General features: G+C 41.4%; 1 protein-coding gene across 6 annotated transcripts in view; it reads left to right on the top strand.

Annotated features, from left to right (window-relative positions):
- The window catches only part of KLF12 (KLF transcription factor 12), a 242,837-nt gene that overhangs the window by 151,531 nt on the left and 71,154 nt on the right, over positions 1-20,152 (top strand). For all 6 annotated transcript variants that reach the window (XR_009207538.1, XM_058419259.1, XM_040054936.2 and 3 more), the window contains one exon: positions 7,858-7,993. Coding sequence is in view for 5 of the 6 variants with exons in the window: in XM_058419259.1 (XP_058275242.1) it covers positions 7,858-7,993 (136 nt within the window). In the remaining variant the exon portion in view is untranslated. The remainder of the gene's footprint in view (positions 1-7,857; positions 7,994-20,152) is intronic.

Below are 20,152 nucleotides of genomic sequence, written 5' to 3'. Positions count from 1 at the left end.
TCACATGAATTTGCTAGGTCTGTAAAGACACAATTTTGTTTCCTAGAACACATTAAATAAACCTGAGTACAACACAGTCTCTGAAGTCATAATTTTAAGTAGCTCCTGTACATCTGCATCTGGAAGTGTTGTTTCCACTGTTAAAAATGCGTAGTGATGTCTGTTGCAATTTTCTTTTTTAGTCTCTCCTGTTGAGCAAGTCCATGCTGGTGTCATGTTCTCTAAAAAAATTTCCAAGAAGGGGGATGTTCATATTTTTCACTGTGGTGTGAGGCTGCATTTCTGCAGTTGTAAAACCTATTTTCCAAAAGTAACTAAGAAGGATGGAAATGAGTTTTTCCCTCTGCTTGGGATTTGATCCACCCAGATGCATTTATTATCAGATACATTTGAGACAGTTTAAGAAAGAGCAGAAGACTTGCTCATGGCCAGCAGCTTTCTTGCAGTATTTCAGATGCTGAACTATGCTGTATGCCAAAATTAAGAGTCCAAAGTTACGGTTTAGATACTTCAGTATTCATAACTAGTGTTCCTGATTCTGGCAGATTAATTGCGCATTGTGCTAAAATGTGACTGCCACACAGTTTTCTTAGCCATATTTTCAATTTCCATCCTTCTAGGAGTTTGGCAGCAGATGTCTGTCACTTCAGTCCTTCTTGCTCTGCAGACGCAGGGACACACGTGTAACAGCAGTACTAATGAGATTCTTGTATATGTTAATTTTGACATGTGCAATAGTATTTGGTTTTCCATTCCTAATGGAAGTGCAAAGCATTGCTGACAGCTGGAGACAATCTTTAACCTGTTGTATGCCAACATGGACTGAAATCAGCTGGAGAGGAGTTTGTTGGAAACAACAAAGGTGACCCTTTCTGGCTTATCTGAGGCACCTCATGTTTCTACATAATTTAAACTTCCATCACAATGAAAGTCTGTGGCTGTGTTTCTGAGACCAAGCCCATCACCCAGGCATGTGTGGATCAGGACTGGCAAGGATGGAGGGGCCTCCCCACCATCGAGGCTGATGTCTCAGCTAGCACAGGTCTTGGTGTCCTTGCTCACTGCAGAGCCGTGTAACCCTGCTTCTGACAGGCAAGTCCTAGTGGGTGAAGGGCAGGAGCCCTTGGAAATCCCATCATGAAAAATCATTTTGATTGGCAGGTTGATAAGGCATCCTTCAGAGACAGCAGGGTGGGGAGTTTAAAATGTGAAACAAAAGCAAACAAACTCTGCATTTGGAAATCCCTTCAAAGAGCAGGAACATACTTTAATTATTTTAACAGAGTATCGGTGATTTGGTTCTTACTGTGGTGTGGTGAGTTGGCACACCTACGTGTTGGTAAGTTTACAAAGTTATTAGCTGAGAAGTTAAGTAAATGCAGAAAACTTGAGTTTCAAGCTGAAGTGAAACAGAGGTATTTCAGAATGCTGAAATTCTCTCTCTGCTTTCATACCAGCAAGCATCATGACTCAAAGACTCATTTCTACGGCAGTTAATTACTATGTGGCTTAGCTATAAATTGAGGCAAAACTCCTAATGGTTACTTAGTTTTCTCCTGCTCTTAAATATTTCACTCCTTAGCCCAAGGGGCTCATATTTGCCTTTAAATCAAAGATAGGATGTAGACATAAAATTATTTCTAGTGGATGTTCATGAGCCTAATAATGACTGGATGAATTTTTATCCCTTTCACCCACAGAAAATTTGACTCGGGAAAGTAAATCAGATTGCAGTAACTGAGAACTGCCAGTAGTGATGGCATGTTGTGGGGTATGGCCCTTTTCATGCCACCTGCAAGCATCCAGATGCAGGGCTTCTGACAATGCCTGGCTTTGTCTGATCAGATCAGAGCACTTGAGGTGTGTATCCCTGATTAATCACTGAAAAGAAGCAAAGATGTTAGGACATACCTGGCTGAATCCCAAATATGACAGGAGGAGAAAATTTACCTACCATCCTAGTATCAGCAGCACATGTGTGAGTAGTGGGAGGAGAGGGGCTGGGCTCTTGTCAGCCTGGAGCAATTAAAGTCCACAATCCCCCTTCCTTCCCAAGGGTTTCCAGAATGTGGGCAGGAGTACCAGTTTAGGGAATGAAGAAGGAAAAAAATCCCCTGATGGTGTGGCTGTGTCCTCAGGTGATTCCCCTGGGGAGGTGGAGGTTTGATTCTGTTCCAGGGGGTCCATCTGCCCTTAGCAACCGACAAGCTGGATCCTTCCCAGAGATTGTGCTTCCGTGACATGGCTAATCCTGTACCATGTCAAAACCAATGCAGCCGTGTGCCAGAAAGCACAAATTCAAGCCATGCTCATTAAAAAGCTCCTATGCAAGTTTAAATCTCTTCCAGCGTTGTAGAACAGGCAGTTTTGTCCTCAGAAACAGGATTGGGTATTGTCTGACCCCACGGCCAGACTAAATTTTAAAGCCCCAAACTGCTCGATTTGACAGAAATAGAAGCAAGCTTATATCTGATCCAGATCAGGGTTTTTCCTACTGGCAGCTGGCAGATACAATATTAATGATGATAGACTTAAGTCGTGTCGTATTTACTGTCTGGTATGTGAGATCCATTTGCACATCTTCCCTTAAAACAAGTGCAGGAAGTGAATTTGCTCGTAGTGCCCTGAGGGAAACTCCTTTTTTGGTACAGTTTGGCAAAAGGGCATTGAGAAGTGATTGCATGTATTTGTGTACATCATGAGCAATTCTCTCTACTTCCTGTAGCAAAAAAGGGTCATTGTTTCTTGAAGGCTAACAAGGATCAGAGGCAGCGTGGCTGCTTGCAGCCTTCAGCACTTGCAGACATTCTTAACTCCCCTGGCTCACCAGTCTGTTCAGCATGGAGAGCTAACAGCTTGCTTCTGTAGCTCCTGTGCTCTCATTCAATGGCACCTTTGTCCCATGAAAGCAGCAGTCTCTGACTGGTTTCTTTTTGCTTGCCTCGTCTTAACCTGATTCACACTTCACAAAACCACCAGATAGCTCTATTGGACAAATCTTGCCTTTCAAAAAGCAAGAAAACCAGTTACGGTTTAGGGCTTGAGCCTTATTCATTAATGTGTTGGCCTGTGTTTGGGAGGCCTCGATTCAGTGACCCAGATAAATTCATTCTGGACCCATGGTCCTGAGTTCAAGGAAGAGTTTGGTTGTTAGAGCAAGGTACAGGATGAAGGGAGGTTAAAATGCATTGGCATGTTTCATGGGCTTTCCTCTACCTTGCTTGCCAGTTGTGTTCCGTTACTCGCTTGTCCTCTACCTTTTTTATCTCATTTGCTAAACTATCTCTTGCCTGCATCTCTTCATCCTCTCCGTTTGATGTTCATTAGGCCATCTTCTTCAATTACTTCTAATTCAGTGCTTATGAACTGAGGCTGGTATTTATAAACCTTGGTGCCAGGAGTTCCACAGTTGTTCTTAGATGTCCAAGAGAAAGTCAAAGCTGTTGACATGAGTAGGAGTCATGAACTCTTAATGTGTAACAGTCCTGTGCTGCAGTTTGCCCACTGCAGAGTGGTGAGGAGGAGATATCTGTTAGGCTGTCGGCCCGTTGGTAGTTCACGTGGCTCATTTCAGGGAGGAGAGGAGCTTTAAAGGCTGTTTCCCCCTTGCAGCTGCAGCCATGCTGATGTGAAAACAGGGTGGTTTACGCCAGCTGGCAGCAGCAAAGCTCAGCCTCCAGTCAGTCACTTCAGCTCCCAAGCGCCTCGGCCACCCAAGTCTGCAAGCTGGAAGAAAATGACAAATGAAGAGAGAGACAAAAAAGGGTGTATATGTGAGCTGACAGAAAAAGTAAGGGAATAATCCCTAGAACATTGTTTTATTTACTTAGAATCTTTAGTTAGGTTTTCTGCAAATACATAACAGTGCTTGAACTACCGGCCTTTGAATTTACCCACTGATACATTTCCATTCCTCACCTTTTGTCCTCTCCGTACTTACGTGTGGCAGCACCTCATGATGTGCTCAAACATTGGTGTCTGATGGAGCAAACTGCACCCAGGGGGTACGGTAAATTGTCCCTGGGTGAAAAAGTATAACCCTATTAGAATCTTTGTGTCTGTGCTAGAAGTGTACAGAGTAGGACTTACTGAGCAGAAACTAAGAGAAGGTAATTGAGAGCTTTCATCCTGGCACTGTCCTGTAGTAATCTAAAATCAGTACCAAATGTCATAGAGTTTCAATAATATCTTAAGAGGCAGCAATCTGCAGTAAAAATGAAGCAACATGTCTTAGAACAAAAGTATGTAAGATTGTTCATACACATTTATACCATCTCGTTTTATGTAGGTGTATTCACGCTTAAGTGATCAGAACTCACGTATAAGAACTGTGTTGGAGACTAAGTTATGTAACAACTTTTGTCATTTCAAGTTAGCTTTAGCTTCGGAGCTAGCTACTTAAAACCACTGCTGTGGTGCAAGTCAGATTAAACCTCAGTTAACATACATAGTTATTTGTTACAATTTTTAATTCTGTGGATAAATAACTAGCTTTCACAAATGCATCACCTGTAGCACATTTAAATATTGGGCAGATACAAGCATAACTTTTGTAATGAGATTCACTTTAAGGGGGGAAAAAGGTTTTTCTGAGAGGATAGTAAGGCATTGGAACAGGTTGCCCAGAGAAGTTGTGGATGCCCCATCCCTGGAAGTGTTCAAGGTCAGGTTGGATGGGGCTCTGAGCAACTGAGTCTAGTGGATGGCATCCCTGCCCAAGGCAGAGGAGCTGAAACTAAATCATCTTTAAGGTCCCAACAAACCTAAGCCTTTCTATGATTCTATGAAAAAAATGGAGAATTAATGAAATACGTAGTAATAACCTCATTCTTTTAAGGAGCGTTAGGGAGCAAGGCAGAAGTAGAACTTCTTTCCAAATAGTTTCTGGGGCTAAAACAGCTGACTAGATGGTTCAGTTGCTTTTAAATTACATACTAGATTATCCCTAGTGCTCAGGTTAATGTTACACATTGAATATCATCATGTGTAAGTTGTGATTTTAAGAAACACAGTCAGAAAGGTGCTCATTCTGCCTAAAACAAATGTTTCAAACAATTTTCTTAAGCTATTTTGTTTGTCTTGTGTAGGTCATGGTTCACTGTCAACAGCCTTTGCTTTGATAAGCAAAAGGTATTCACCATATATGAAGAAATAATAAGCAGTCTAAATGTAGCCAGCATTACTGAGGCACCTAACTTGTGCCTGTAGAAAGGTAATAGAAATAGTAATGTGCAACTGTAAATGCACTGTGGTTCCAGAAGGGGTTGTTCCACAGCTTACTGAACGTGTTTAACAGTATTTTCCTCTTGAAATTCTGCAACATAAAAACCACAGCTGAAGGTTAGTTTATATTCAGTATTCTTTTACTCACAGGTGGTTTGCAGCTAAGGCATAAATTAAAATTTAAGACCAACTTTCCCTGGATTCATCCATCACTCATTTGTGGAGTGCTTTCTTTTCAAGAGCCCAGCTATTCATCAGTCCTACTGTTATGGCTGCACAGCTCCTGAACTATCTGCAGCCCTCCCATTTTTCATTGGAACTCAGTCCCTTTTGAAGAGTCAGTAAACACTGTAACATTAGAAAGATGGCATAATGGCAGACTTAACTATGACTTTTGGAGCTGCTTCCTAGCTATGGGCCCACTGAACTGTTCATGATTTCTAAAGGGAGCCTGTGATACCTATTGTCCAGGTCTGTAGTAAGCCAGAGTTGAGTAGGAATTTCTCAAAAATCATGTTGCAATATCCAGAAGAAATTGTTCTGTCTCTGACACTGCAATACAGGAGAGCACAAGCTAACAAACTGCAACAGTTAGCTCTTTAAATAAATAACTGTAAATTCCCCTATTTCACCAGAGCAGACAAAATAAACACATTTTTACACAAATTTCTGCCTGTCTTTCCCCTTCCTATGCCTCCCTTGCAGGGTCAGACATTTCTCCAGTTTTGCTCTCTTCTCCATCTGCTTTCGGTGTCTCTCAGCACTTAGTAATCCTGTGTGATACTTCATGAGTAAGGAGAAGCATCTCTTTCTCCACATCACCTCTGAAGTCTGTCTATGGCACAAGCAATCCCCAGTTCCTCTCATCACTATCCCAAGTCACAGTTCCACCCCCTATTTCACCTCTGTGCCTATCTCTCGGTTCCTTCCCCCTCTCCTGCCAAGTTGTGCTTTCTTCCCCTTTGGAGGGCAGCAGCCAGCATAATAGGGATGGCAGGTCACCTGCCTTTCTGTTCTCTCCTTTGCTGTTTCTTTCTGGCAGAAAAGCTAACCCTGGTGGCCATCTGCCAGGTGCACACCCAGCTGCTCTCACTCCTCCTCCACAGAACAGGGGGAAGATCATGTGCAAGAGCTCAAGGATCAGGATAAAGGCAGGGAGATCACTTACCAATTACCTTTACAGGCAAATACGACTCAGCGTGGGGGAAAAGTAATTTTATTGCTAATTAAAAGTAGGTTAGGATGGTGAGAACCACCATCCCAAACCTACCAGGATTTCCAGGACTCTGCCTCTTGATTCCCAGCTCTTCTCCCTTCCCCATCCCAGGGGATGTGGACTGGGGACTGTGGTTAGTCCATAATTGTTCCTCTCAGCTGCTCTTTCTCCTCATCTCCATTGTGGGTTCCCTGTAGATAGTAGTTCCCATCAGGACAGTCTCCTCCAGAGCCTGCCCCTTTATGAAGAACCTTCTCCTCTCCATCTCCTTGCACGTTGGTATCTGCAGAGCTGTTTCACATGATCCCAGAACTGTTACTATTGGAAGGGACTTCTGGAGATGAACCAGTCCAACACCCCTGACAAGCCGGGGTCCCCTAGAGCAGGTTACACAGGAACACATCCAGGTGGGTTTTGAGTGTCTCCAGAGAGGGAGGCTCCACCATCTCCCTGTGCAGCCTGTTCCTGTGCTCTGCCACCCTCAGTGTAGAGTGTTTCTCACACTTTTTTCTCTCACTCCTCTCTTTGCCAGTTGTTTTCCCTTTTATTAAACCTGTTTTCCCTGAGACACCCCCACTGTCAGCAGGTCTCAGCTGTGCCCAGCAGTGGGTCAGCTGGAGCGAGTGGAACCATCTGTGTCCTATACGGGGCAGCTCTGGCTGCTCCTCATGCAAGTCCCTGCAGTGTCACTGCCAGCACCTGGGCACTTACTCCATTGCCATGCAGTATGGGTACTGTAAACTGTGGACAGGTAAAACAATCCTGCAATTCCTGATCTTCAGGTATTTGTAAGACCTGAAACTGGGTGACTTTTCAGAAAATTTTTTTAGCCCTGCTGACACTGGTCACCTGAACGTTGCTGTGTGAGGTTACATGAAGTGTGAAGGATCCTTCAGAAGCTGACAATGGTGTTGAATTGTGCCCGAAATCAGGACAACTGGGGTTTTAGATGCCTAAATTTTAGTTGAGTGGCATGGGTTCTTCTATCCTGATACCTCATGAGAACACTCAGAACCAGAGATTGCTCCTGAAATTTTGCTGTCACATGTAGTCTTGAATGTTCTGTGTTGTACAAAGCAAATGTAACTCTTTCCCTTTGCTTTCTGAAGTCAGGCAGCATAAGTTACTTGAGGGTAAACTGGGGTTTTTGTTGGATGTGGTATGTGCAGTTATATTTCGGTACTGCTGAGTGCATTGGTGTAGCCTCTGAATTCACAGACCTGCATGCCCCGTGAAGTGCTCACATCCAGCTGTGGCACCACTGGCTGGCTTTGCCCACCAATCAGCTGATTTGGGAAGCTCAGCACAAGCAGTGCTCTCCAGCCAGAGCAGGCAGATGTGTTGTGCGCCCTGATGTTGTTCTGGGACAAGATTAATTTCAGCACACTCATATTAATCCATTATATGTCTCTTTCCAGCACAAATGGACCCCCGAGGCCTATCTCCCAGACAAATTAAAAGTGACAGTGATGATGACGACCTGCCAAATGTGACCTTAGATAGCGTTAATGAAACTGGATCTACAGCGCTCTCCATAGCCAGAGCAGTACAAGAGTAAGTATCGCATTCCCAGACGAGATGAGTGTTGCTGAGATGTTCCCAGGCTGACAGAGGCTCCAGTGCTGCAGGGGTGTCCTCCTGCCTGCGGGCAGCATACCTGCCAGCACCTTTTCCGTGGAGCTTTATTCCCTTTTGGAAGAGATGACTGTATCTCTTGTCTCTCTCATGCTCTTTTCCTTTCTTTCTCTCTGCCCTCATTATTAGGTTGAATTTCAAATTGAAATTGTTTCTTCCCCTTTATATACTTGGAAAGCTTGCAGTGGTTTTATATCCTCTCCAAAGAGAGACCAGGTTAGATTACCACTCAAAAAACATGTTTTTTCCTTGACTGAAAGCAGCATCAGGAAGTTGATTCTAGTTGCCGTCAGATAGGAACTAGCAACATTTCTCCTGAAGGACAGTGTCATTGGAAGGAAATTACTGAAGGGCTTCGAAGAGATTTTCCATTGCTGTTATATTTCTGTGTACTTTTGCTAACTGGGTGAACAAATGATTTCTTAATTTAGTGCCTGCACTGCTTGTTTGAAAAGAAGAAACAGTTCATCATGAACCTTAGCAATTCTGTAGATGCATGAGGTTGTTCAGTCAGCGTAGCAGCTGGAAGGGAACCAACTGTGAGGTAAATAAGTATTAATATCCCCATTTTATAGGTGAGGAAAATGAGGTTATGCGTAAAGGTCACCCTGTAGGTCTGAAGCAGAGCTGGAAATAGAACTAGAGCCTCCAGGCACTGAAGCCTGTGCTAGACCCACAAAACACGTTACTTTATCTGAGGGGTTCAAAATATGGGCATTCTGGACTTTATTAAATAAAAATGGGTATATTAAAGGCCATTAGACATTGCTAGTGTATAAATTATTATAGCTGCATTTTAAATGTCTTAATATGGTATCTAAAAACATTTTGCTTTGTTTTCCTGGACATCAACAGCTAAAAAGAGCTGGCATTTCTAAGCCACATATGGGGAGGGACTGCCTTTGGGTCTTTTGGGGTTTTTTTTTGCATTTTTACCAGACATGTTCTACCTCATCTTCCAGCCAAGCACCGTAACTGTGGACCTCAAACCAATACTCTCCTTAAGCAGAGAGAGAGGAGTTTGTGGGCAAGGCAAGACAAGGTGTTGGTTCTGTGATTAGCAGCCTCCCTTTCTAACATAAAAGAGGGGAAGGTTTCTTCACCGCTGAGGCTATTTCTTGATAGACAGGTCCCATATGTATTTTCAGTTTTCTAGTCACAACACCAGGCCCTGAAGTGCTAAGTATTTTTTCTCAATTTATAGCACACATAGTAAGTCAGAAAAATAAAACAACACATCATGATTTTGCACTGTCTAATTACTGAAAAAAGGAAGTATAGAGCACTAGCAAATAATTTTAGTGTATGACTGGCAGGCAGATACTGTTCTCTGTGATGGATATTGCTTGAACACTTAGAGAATTGGTCAAACCATGGGAAGCTTTTCTGGCTTTTGTGCATTGCATTCCACAGTTTGTGGAGGTAAATATGTTGAGTATTACTTGACTGGCTCTGGAGCTTAAGAATTAAATTAAGAAATTTAATAATACAACATCAACTCATTCTTGTTACAGGTTTTATTTAAACAGTAATCTGTTAGTTTATTTCTAAAGCCCCATTAGGAAAATCTAATTTGACTGTGATCTGCAATTTGTCATCTTTACTTTGTTCTCAGTCACAGACACCGCACATGCAGCTGCTGAGTTGAAAAGGAGTGTTGGCACTTCATGCCGACTGCACTCAATCTATTTCTTACTTGTTCTGCAATATTGTGCCCTACAGGCAGGCTCTATTTTGATTTTAGGCATCTAATATGTACCTTAATATTAAATGTTTAGCAAAGGAGTCCACTGAAAAAGCAGCTCTCATTCTACATAGCCTTGTTGCAGAGAGGAAAGCGCCTCTGCAGCCTTCCAAAGGGAGATCCTGTGTGCTCAATTTCAGTATCTAAACTTAGCAGACAGGAATTTCCTCTGAGGACATGGAAAGGCACCTACTGTTCTGCTGAATAACCGGGCAGCATGGGGACCTGCATAGAAAGACTTCTTCAGCAGTCAGTAAAGCGTAGGTCAAAGCTTAGTGCCTGAGGGAGGCAGGCTGCTCCTCGAGTCTTGACGACTGTCCCGCGGAGTGTATTCTTCTCTAAGTGAGCTTGTAAGCTCTTTCTGGTGAATAGTTGCCCAAAAAATAACTTCTTGCAAAGAGTGGCTGGGAAGTACACCACAGTACTTCCAAAGCGATGGCAGCATCCTTTTCTTCAGTACCAATTGGTGTTGTACAGTTTTGTCTTTGTTAAATACAATACTAGTTTGCAGGTGCTTGGTAGCAGGTGTGAGACAACAGCTGACCTTTTCCTGTTTGTTTTTCAGACGTGTTTTAAATTATTCTGCATAGGCATTATGAATATATATATATATATATATGTATATATTTGCCTACTGCCACCTATTCTCTAAGAGCAGCAAGAGGGTTCGGACTCTGGGGATTTCAGTATCTGGTGGTGGGCATTTGCTTTGGGTTGATCCTGTACAGCCCCTCACACAGTATGTGGGGCTGTGAGGGATTGCCTCAGTGCCTTGCCTTTCCTTGCCTCCTGCCTTTCCCTGCATTTTGCCTGTGTGGGTATCTGTACCCAAGGCAGTTACCTCACTCCCTGCATAGGGGCAGGATAGCGTTTGGCACGTTCAGGCAGCAATCCCTCTGCCCTGTTTGAGCTGTCTGATTCAGGGACAGAGAGGGACTCCAGCCTGTGAGCTCCCGTTCCTCTCCATCGCCCCTGGGCGGTGCAGACAGCTGCCTGGGACACACATCAGCGCTGCACATCCCTGGTGCGAGGTGAGGCCACAGCAATGCACAGCACCTGACCTGGGAGCCACTGTGCCAGGGGCCAGGAGCGACAGGATCGTACTGAATGCTCCCACATCTTCCTTTGCATCTCAGACTGCCAGGTTTTAACCACAGGGAAATCAGCTCATCAGCTTTTGGCGAAGCAGTTGTTTTAATACAGCCATTTTTAATCTTGTTCTGGAAAGGACGCTTACCTAGAGCTGGGTCACAGGACAGTTTGGAATGCCTATTTGAAAGCTTTGCTTTTCATGTCCCCTTAAACTGGATGGCATCTACTGATGTTGCTGCTTTGTTTCAGGTCCACTGTAGTCTTAACAGGAACAAAATTCTTAGGAATGAAAATTGTGACAAGGAAACACTAAGAGTCATGTGTTTGGCATTAGTTCTCATTTACGCAAACAGAATGTAATTTGTTTGCATATTTGTAAAGTGACCAAGTATGACTATTTTTTCTCAGGGAAATTGCCATCTTGCTCCAAGCTTTATGTTGGCTTCCAGACTTCTTTCTCAGTAGTTCTTTTGGAAAGAGTTCATAGTTGTCCTTCAGTTCAACAAACCAAATCAATAATGTAAAGTTATAGATAAATAAAGTCATTATTTCAAGCAGGGTACTTCCATGAAATGTCTTCCTGTGACAGTGCTGCTTTATGGAAGTTGCTATGCCTTATAAAATACAGACTAAGGATAATTTATTATTCTCAGATAATATGCTCTGGTTGATAATAAATATTGCAGAATTATGTAGATTCCAGTGGGCTTTGCATTGTAAGCAGCATTTCATCCTTTTTGTGGCATGTTTTACAAACTCATTTTCATATGTAGCGTCTAACAAAGACCAGATTTGCCTCTATATGCCTGACACCACTGATGCTTATTACACAGCAAGAATAGCACCATATTTCAGAGCCAAATCTCAGATACACTCCAGAAATCTTTATGAAGCCAAGGGAGGAGAAGGCATTAGTCAACCCCTAGAAGACCAGTAAAACTTTTTTTAGGCTCCCTCACAGAGGCAACATGCTGTTCCCTCAGCCTGGCAGCCTTTCCATCCCTAGGCAGAACTGATGCAGGATGGCCTCAGGAGCCGTCTCTATGGCACATAGTAATGCAAACCCTGAACAGAGCATTCATCTCCTTATTTCCTGCACACTTGTGTGGTAAAATACATTATTTTACGGCATGCAGCTTTCCTCCCTGAACATGCATTACTTTAGGTCTCCAGCTGGCAGAAGCTGAGAGCAGAAGCAGGAGAGGCAGAGGGTGATTTTTACCATGAACTTTAGACCAGTATGTTGATAAAAATGCAAAGGTACAGAAATTCCTCTTTCTCTCTAGACTTTTTTTCTCCTTAGGTGTTGCAAGTGGAGGAAACTCCTTTGATGGAACCATTTTTTCTTTCAAATGTCAAGGAAAAGAGGAACTGTGCCTATAAATTGATGATGCTTCAGATAGTGTATTGTTTTTCTGGAGTAAGGGAGAGACAAATTTTGAAGAGGAAATCCTGTCTACTTATAGTTATAACTGCAGTTAATTCACAGAGATGGGATTTGTCATTTGTATGTGACTGTTCTGACCTTTAACATGAATTCCTCTTTGCGATGAGCTGAGTGCCTTGGAGTTCTTGTATGAAAATGAGATTAGGGACCCCACCCCTGTTCTCTTTGGCTGCTTTATGTGATTGATACATTGATACTAACGTGATCATCTTAATTTATTTGTAAATTCTCTGATATCTATTACTGCAATACAGTAGGAGTTAGTTTTGGCTACTGCACTAGCAGAAAAGAAATTCCACAACAGACAGACGGCCTAGCCACCATACCAATGTACTCTCTTGAGTTACTACATGCTTTTCAAATCTGATTTTTTTATTCTTAGATATCTTTTTTTCTTCTCCTCTTCTTCAATGTAAATCAATTTCTGTGGTTTATTTTTATTTCTTTTGAAGTTTGTATCTTTGTTTCCATCAGACATTCATTTTCTGCACTGGTATAGTTTGTTTTCCTGCTTCGGTTGCAATCATTACTACTGTTGTGCTGTTCATTATAGGGAACTTTCACCTCATTTTTTTCTTCCACTTGCAGACAAAATACTTTGTCCCAAACCTCCAAGAAACATAAGCGAGGGTGTTTCAGCGGTGCTTGTGTGACTTTGCTTCCCTCTTCTCTGGTACATCTGCCTGCTGTGAACAAATGCGCATTTTAAAACTGGCACACAATTGAATGGAAACTTTACAGATGGAGAATTGGCTAGTGCTCATCCAGAATTCCTCAATAAAGGATTTTTCTTTTCACTGGAGAACATTAATTGGTTTGAAGTGAAATTGTGGGAATACGTCAATTTCACTTGTATCATGAGGAATACCCAAGTCTGGGATGCATTTTTCCATTGCAGCAAGACTTTAGAGCAGAAGGTTGCATAGTTGCTGGAATTGGAGGGAAATTGGACCACACACTAAGAAAGAACTGTCTGTGGGCCTTGACTTCCCCAAAGGCTGTAACATGGTGAGGCTACTCCTTGGCCTCCTCCAGAGTTGTTCTACAAACTGAACTGACTTGCTAAAATCATTGAGAGGCATTTATGCAGATGCGTAAGCGAAAGACAGTGGTGACATAGAGCCCTGCAAGGCATCTGTGTTATGGTTGGTGCCCCCACTGTGTCATTATTTCAGGGATGTTTCTGTTCTAGTTTTGTTTTACTTTTTGTCAGCAGTCTCAAGTAATTATCCTGTGGCAGAAAAGAAGAGGTTTCTGCAGTGAGAAGTGTTGCTGGATTGGACACTGGCTAATGACCCAGGGGCACCCCTCAGCTACCTTAGTGCTGGACTGTCCGATTTGGACATAACCTTGTACCAAAGTTCATCTCTCGCAATGCGAGCTATCTAAAAGTTAGGCTCAAGTTTTTTGGATTTCTTTAGTGGAGAGATATTTCTAGGTAAAGTCATCTTACTAGTTATGATCATCTATTTTTACATCTGCCCAGCAGCTGTAAAGGAACCTGGGGAAATGGTTTAGGGAGAGTGATAAAACTTTGCATTGCTGAAGTTATATATGAGGAAATTCCCTCTATGTTATTTTCTAAGGCCATGCTTGAAGTCTGTGACTTGAGAAGAAGCTGAACTAGTACATCTAAATTTGACCTGCGTCAACTACTACAGGTGTGGTTTCTCCTACCTACGTGCACTCCCTACGTGCAGTTCAGACAGCTTGTTGAAGAAGTACTGACTTCTACAGTGTGTTTATATGGCATTTTATGAGGTTATTTCGAGCAGTGTAATGCATGTAAAAATGAATTGGCCTAAAGCCCTTATTAAAGACTTCAAGAGCTTGAAAGACCTATATACCTTTAGGAATTGTGCTTTAGGCACTAAGTATGAACCTGAGATTTCAATAATCCAATAAACCCATATTATTTTAAAAAGGTTTTTTGTTTGTTTTTTTAAATATGTGATGTTTGACAAAAGAAAAGGTCAAAACCTTGACAGTTGGGTAGTAGCATCAAAGGATGCCATCCTGTGCATGCACTAGGATTTTTTGATGTGAAAATTTTCTGCTATATGTCCCAAGGCCTTTTGCCAGAATAATAGGATTCCCCATCAGCCAATGATCATTAGAAACAGGGGCTAGGCAAATGGCAACTGTAAAAACCAGCTCCTACAGAGAAATTAACATCACTTCCTGATTTGGAAGGGTTGTATTGCTTAAATGGAAGTATATCGGGAGATAGGGGTATTATCAAATTGTTCCCTGAAGAAAGCTAATTTGAAAATGAGAGAGTGCTTTTACCTTGGTCTACACAAAATCATATCTTTCTGTCTCCTCTGTAAGAATAGGTTTCCGTGACTGTTGAATAGGTCATTCTATAGCTTTTACCACACCATTGCTAGGAGTAATATTTTCCTTTCGAGAGAAATATTTAAATTAATTGCCTAATAAGCTTGAAGAGCTAAGGAGTCCTGGTTCTGTTAAAGTCCAAAATGCTGCTTCTGTTTGCCGTTAACTTTGTTTGGTTTAACGATTAGTCCTGAAACTAAGAGAAGTCTCGATGCTAAAAAAAAAGGGAAGTAACTCAACACTTAGGCTATTTGTGAGACCGTTATCTTGCAGTGAAAGAGTTACCTGTAACATGTATTGGTTCATTGATACCTTCTGTGTGTCTCTTTATCTATCACACAGAAACTTTCAAAGATCTTATTTCCCGGCTTCAGTTTAGCATCTGTATTGAAATCATATATAAATGTCTTCTTAAACATAAGTTATATTTGTTAATTAATGTAAATTTTAGTCTAAGAAGTGCTGATCATTTCAAGGTAGCTGTGAAAATTGGCCATTACTGGAATTTTACATTTCTATACATGCTTACACAAACATGCTTTGGAATAAAATGCCATGGAACAATAGCACATGATTATCATTCATATAGCATTTTTCATCTTTGAAGTGCTTTGCAAACATTAACTAATTAAACTGTACAGGTCCCCTGTGTGTTTAAATATTATAATTATCCACAGGTTAGTGACTTACTCAAGGCCATGCAGCAAAGCAGAGAAAGAGTTGAGATCAGGTATATTTGCTTCTTACTCCTGTGCTTAATCCACTAAAATATGTTGCTCCAGAGTGAAGCTCGAGTCATTAGTTATAAGATATGTGAAATGCATTTTATGGATAGTGAGGCAGGCATTCTTTAACTGCTTGAAGAGCAGGACACTGAAGAATGAATTATAAATAACATTATGAATTACTGCTACCCAGTTAGCAGTTTGTACACCCATTTGGCATCTCTTTCCCCAGTGATTCGTTACTCAGTTCTTCATGTTTTTCTTTCTAAATCAGCACAGAAAGAAGAGGCAGAGTCATGTGCCTTAAGAAATTTGGAGCTATAACAAATGCTCATAAGTGTGGATTGGATAGCAGAACGCTGCTGGAAAATCCACAATAAAACCACCTGGGTGAACTGCTACTTTGACTTACTGATAAGAAAAAGAAAGAGCATTGTCTTCTGCTGTCACTTGAGCCAAAATTACTTTGTTTCATTATCTAGATTAGATAAGTTTTTATCTTTTCTTTTCCATAAGGCAGTTCCTGTGATTTTGTGCTGGACATAGATGTGACACAATTAAATCTTAATAGCAGTGCTTACACTGATTTATAGAAACATTGTCCTGAGTGTTTAGGTCAATGCATGCAAAAACACAGAAGTTGTGTAGGTTACGGGTATGTAAACTGCATGTAAAGGAGGGAACTGTTAAGAAGGGATCTCTGTTTGGCAAGGCATAATTGACTGAGCATGTAAATACAGTGATAAAAAAATTATTAACCTATTTTTTTCCTGTCATTTTTCTTTCTCCTGCATGATGGGAAAAGATTTTTCCCATGTATTAGTTCAATCCTTTTTGACTAGTAGTGATTTCACCACAACCTCATTTCTCACAGCAAGTTCTTTTTAGGCTAGAGATAAAAAGAGGAGTGAATGGAAGTTCTTGGATGATGGATATGAAGAGAGATTTTTTGTGTTGAGCCTGTGTGCCAGGGAGGTGTCACTGTCCACGTGTATGTGACTTAGAACACGAGCATTACTATTTTTAATACATCTCAGAAAGGATACTTAGACCTTACAGCCACCACACATATGAAATTACTCTAATCAAAATAAAGGAATTGAAGGCTAAAACAAAGGGTAAAGCAGTACAATGGCTGATACTATAGCTTTTAATCCTGAAGTAATGACAGTCACAATTTCAGAGTCAAACTCTGCACTTCCATCATTAGAGCAGTTACAAAAGATGTGTCAAGCATGAGGTTCTGGATCATATTTTTCTTTGTTTATCCTTGTGAAATATACTGAGTTGCTACAGGGTAAAGCAGTGCAAGGAAATACGAAAGTTGAGGCAGGCAGAAAAGAAGGAAGAGACCAGGGTGGATCAGAGGAGGCAGCAACAGCCAGAGCTCTCTTTTCTAGCCTGTTTTGCTAGCTCAGGAGGGCTTGGAGCAGGCTGGCAAGCACTGAGGCCAGTGGCTGCCCTAGAAAATACTCACACTATGACCTGTATACAGGATCTGCTGCTGGTTGAAAAGTCCAGCATTGCAAACAGAGCCTGAAAAATTAACCTGGGAATGACCAGAAGCTGACATCAGGCAGTAAAAGAAATACTTGGTTTATGTACTCATTAAAAGTCAGCAGTCCTAGTCCCAGAAAATATGTTCCTCAATTATTTGCATGAAAAGTACAATATTTAGCATAGTGCTGGGGTAATGCATGATAAATCAAGGCTGCACAATTCTGTCAGATAGATATATGTCACCATGGTATTTCTCTTAAGGACTGATGAGCACTGCTGTTTCTGTAATCAGTTGCTTGTCAGGGCCAAAGAGTCAAACCATTGATAAATACATTCACATGAGAAACTATAATAATGCCCAAAATCTCAGTCATAAAAGTTTCAAAAGCACAATAATAAGGTGATGTTGTATAATAAATTGTTTGCTGAAAATTATTTACCAAGCTGAACAGGTTGATTCCTTTTGCACCCAATTTTTCCGCTTCAGAACTTCCTGCTGTCTGTGTCTCCACATAATTTCTGAGATCCTTTGCCTAAAGCATAGTCAGAATAATAGAATGTGGCTTTTCCTTTTGCTTGAGAGGACCTACAAGTACATGCAATTCTGTAACAGGTACATCCTTGTCAATATATTGCACGACAGAGAGGTTCACTTTTCCCACATGGTTATAACACACATGAAGTACTGCAGGTACCCAGGACTAAGATGAGTCACAAGAGCACAGGCACTTGAAACAAGATGCAGATTTTCTGCATTGTGGGAGGTCTGGTGGAGGTGTTGTGAGGCTCTGAAATAGGTGATTGGCTCCAGCAGTGTGGCAGAGCACCGGCACAAGGCATTAACACTCTCACAGTATAGTAAACAAAGAGTTAAAGGCTTTGAAGTTCAACAGGCAGAGCAGTCAGCTTCCTAGAGCTGTCTCCACTTACATCCTGGCTGGGTACTTTGCTGTGCCTTGTCTCAGCTCTCTTTGGAGCTCGGGCTTCTGAACTGTAGTAGTTCATTAAAGTAGTTTGGAGGGAAAAAAAAAAAAAAAAGAGCAGGTCACGTTCCCAACTTTCCATTGTTGAGATGAAGAGGTTGAATTCTGAGCTTGCCTATTTCTGCCGTCTGTAGGTCTAAAAATGTGGCAGCCAGCAGTGGTGCAGCCACCCACCTAAGGCATAAAATCCTGGTGGTTAGAGCACTAACTCAGGAGCCAGATATCTGCACTTGTATGCAAAAGATACCCAGGAGCGGTCCTTTCCCTCCTCTTTACACTTGGGTTTTGGTTTGGGAAGTGACTGTTACAGATCCTTTTTATGCTGATTTATCTGAGATGTGTTTTACCCATTTTCATAGCACAGATAAGCTTCAAGTTCCAGAGGCAAGTATTAGGTATTTCTCTCCATGGTTTCTGGGCCATAGGGGAAGGCTGGGTGTGAGACCACAGCACTTTGGCTTTCACACCAAACAGAGAGGAGCATAGTAGGTTTGAGGTGTCAGTGGCGTTGGTTGGATGATGCCTGAGTGTCTTTTGCTTCAGTACCTGGCTACTGTAGATTTTAAACAGAGCTTTTGTTGTCTGCTAAACTTCCCGCTGTCAGAAATTTAACATGCAAATACTTAAACTCAGCAACTGTATTTTGTTCTGCACTATTGCTTAGTTGTTAAAAAGGGAACTTTATGAAGAGGAGTGTCCAAAATCCAGAGTTACAACTTCGAGGTAATGTATTGTTGTTTATATCACCTGTGTGAATAAATGATTTTCCAATAAGACACTGAGATGATTCCAAACTAATTGACATGGAGGAGAACCATTGGTGTTAATGGTTTCCAGTAATCATTCTTCCAGTGCATATTGCTTTCAGTTGAGGGCTGATGGGGCATTTCTGTCACAGTGCTCTTTGACTAGGTACTGACACAGTTTTTAAATAAAATCTGGACCTATTTGATACTGTGGGGCAAGTGCTTTATGTATTTCTGAGAAGAAAAAGACTCTACATGGAGAGTGGAAAAGGAGTGTGGAAAAAAATCAAAACCGTTTGAGGCTGTGATAGAGCTAATAACTTACCCTACAAAAATTCTTTACATCATTTTGTCATCTGCATGGCATATTTCTGTCATTATCAGAAATTTAGTATCTAACAAATGGCAAAAACAGTAAAGAAAGCCAATATTTACTGTCCACTTGAAGCAGGGAAATGTGGCAGGTTCAAAGCACGCAGTGCAAAATTTTGAGAGCAAATAGATTATTTGTAGGTTTCCAAGGGCCAGTGGAAAATGCAATTGTATAAATCAAGCAGAGTTACTCTGAAAAGTTCCCTTTCACTTTCAATTCCTGGGCCAATCTGGACATTTTAATTGAGCATTATAAAAGATCCAAAACTTCTTCAGTGCAAATGCATTCAACTGCTAGTGTGCTAGAGCTTTTTAATGATTCATACTGTTACTCTAATATTTTTGCTAGTTTCTTGGGCATTGACCTCAGACTACTTTCACAGTACATTTGAGGTCTGAACCACAGAGAGGAGGACTAAAGGAGTTTCTTCATGTTCTTGGCTTTCTACAGGTTTTTTGGTTTTTTCCCCCTAACTTGGTGGTGCATTTTCCAAAAACCATCTGTATGATGCTTGTTGTTTGAGTACATGCAGTGGGTCTGAATTTGTTAGTGAAAAGGAACATTTTACGTAGTCCAAATCTCAGCCAGCGTAGAGGCTTGTACAGCTATGGCACTGTGTATTTCTATGGTTCATTAGTCAAAATATTATTTTATAAGATTGTCTATTTTTTCCTGGAGTCCCGGTTCTAAGTAAAAATGTTAACGCCTAAGTTTTTGGTGTAGTTAGGAATAATATTACTGCAGCAGAATTCTGGGAGCAGACATTCACTGCAGCCACTGTATCCTCTTCATGCAATGTCTGCCTGTTTAGATTCTCATTAGAGTTTACCTCTTTGTCACTGATTATTTTTTAATAAGAAAATATGATCCATCATGATCCAGAGCTACCATTGAGTGACATGTGGGCACTTAAGCTTTGATTTTGCTGCCATGAAAATTAATTGCAGAGCTCCTAATGGCTTAGTTATCGTTAGCTGGGACATCTACAGAGCAAATTCAGTTTGAGAAGAGTTTTGAGTGAATGGGAAAATCCTAAAGTGCCTTCCACACTGAGGCTATGTGCCTTACTTACTTTGCAGTAAGTGTTCCTCAAGCTTGTCTAAGTCCCCTTCGATTATTTGGGTAACTTAA

The sequence above is a fragment of the Hirundo rustica genome, chromosome 2 (assembly GCF_015227805.2).
Source record: "Hirundo rustica isolate bHirRus1 chromosome 2, bHirRus1.pri.v3, whole genome shotgun sequence".
NCBI classification, from domain to species: Eukaryota; Metazoa; Chordata; class Aves; order Passeriformes; family Hirundinidae; genus Hirundo; species Hirundo rustica.
This window is presented reverse-complemented; position numbering and strand designations above follow the sequence as displayed.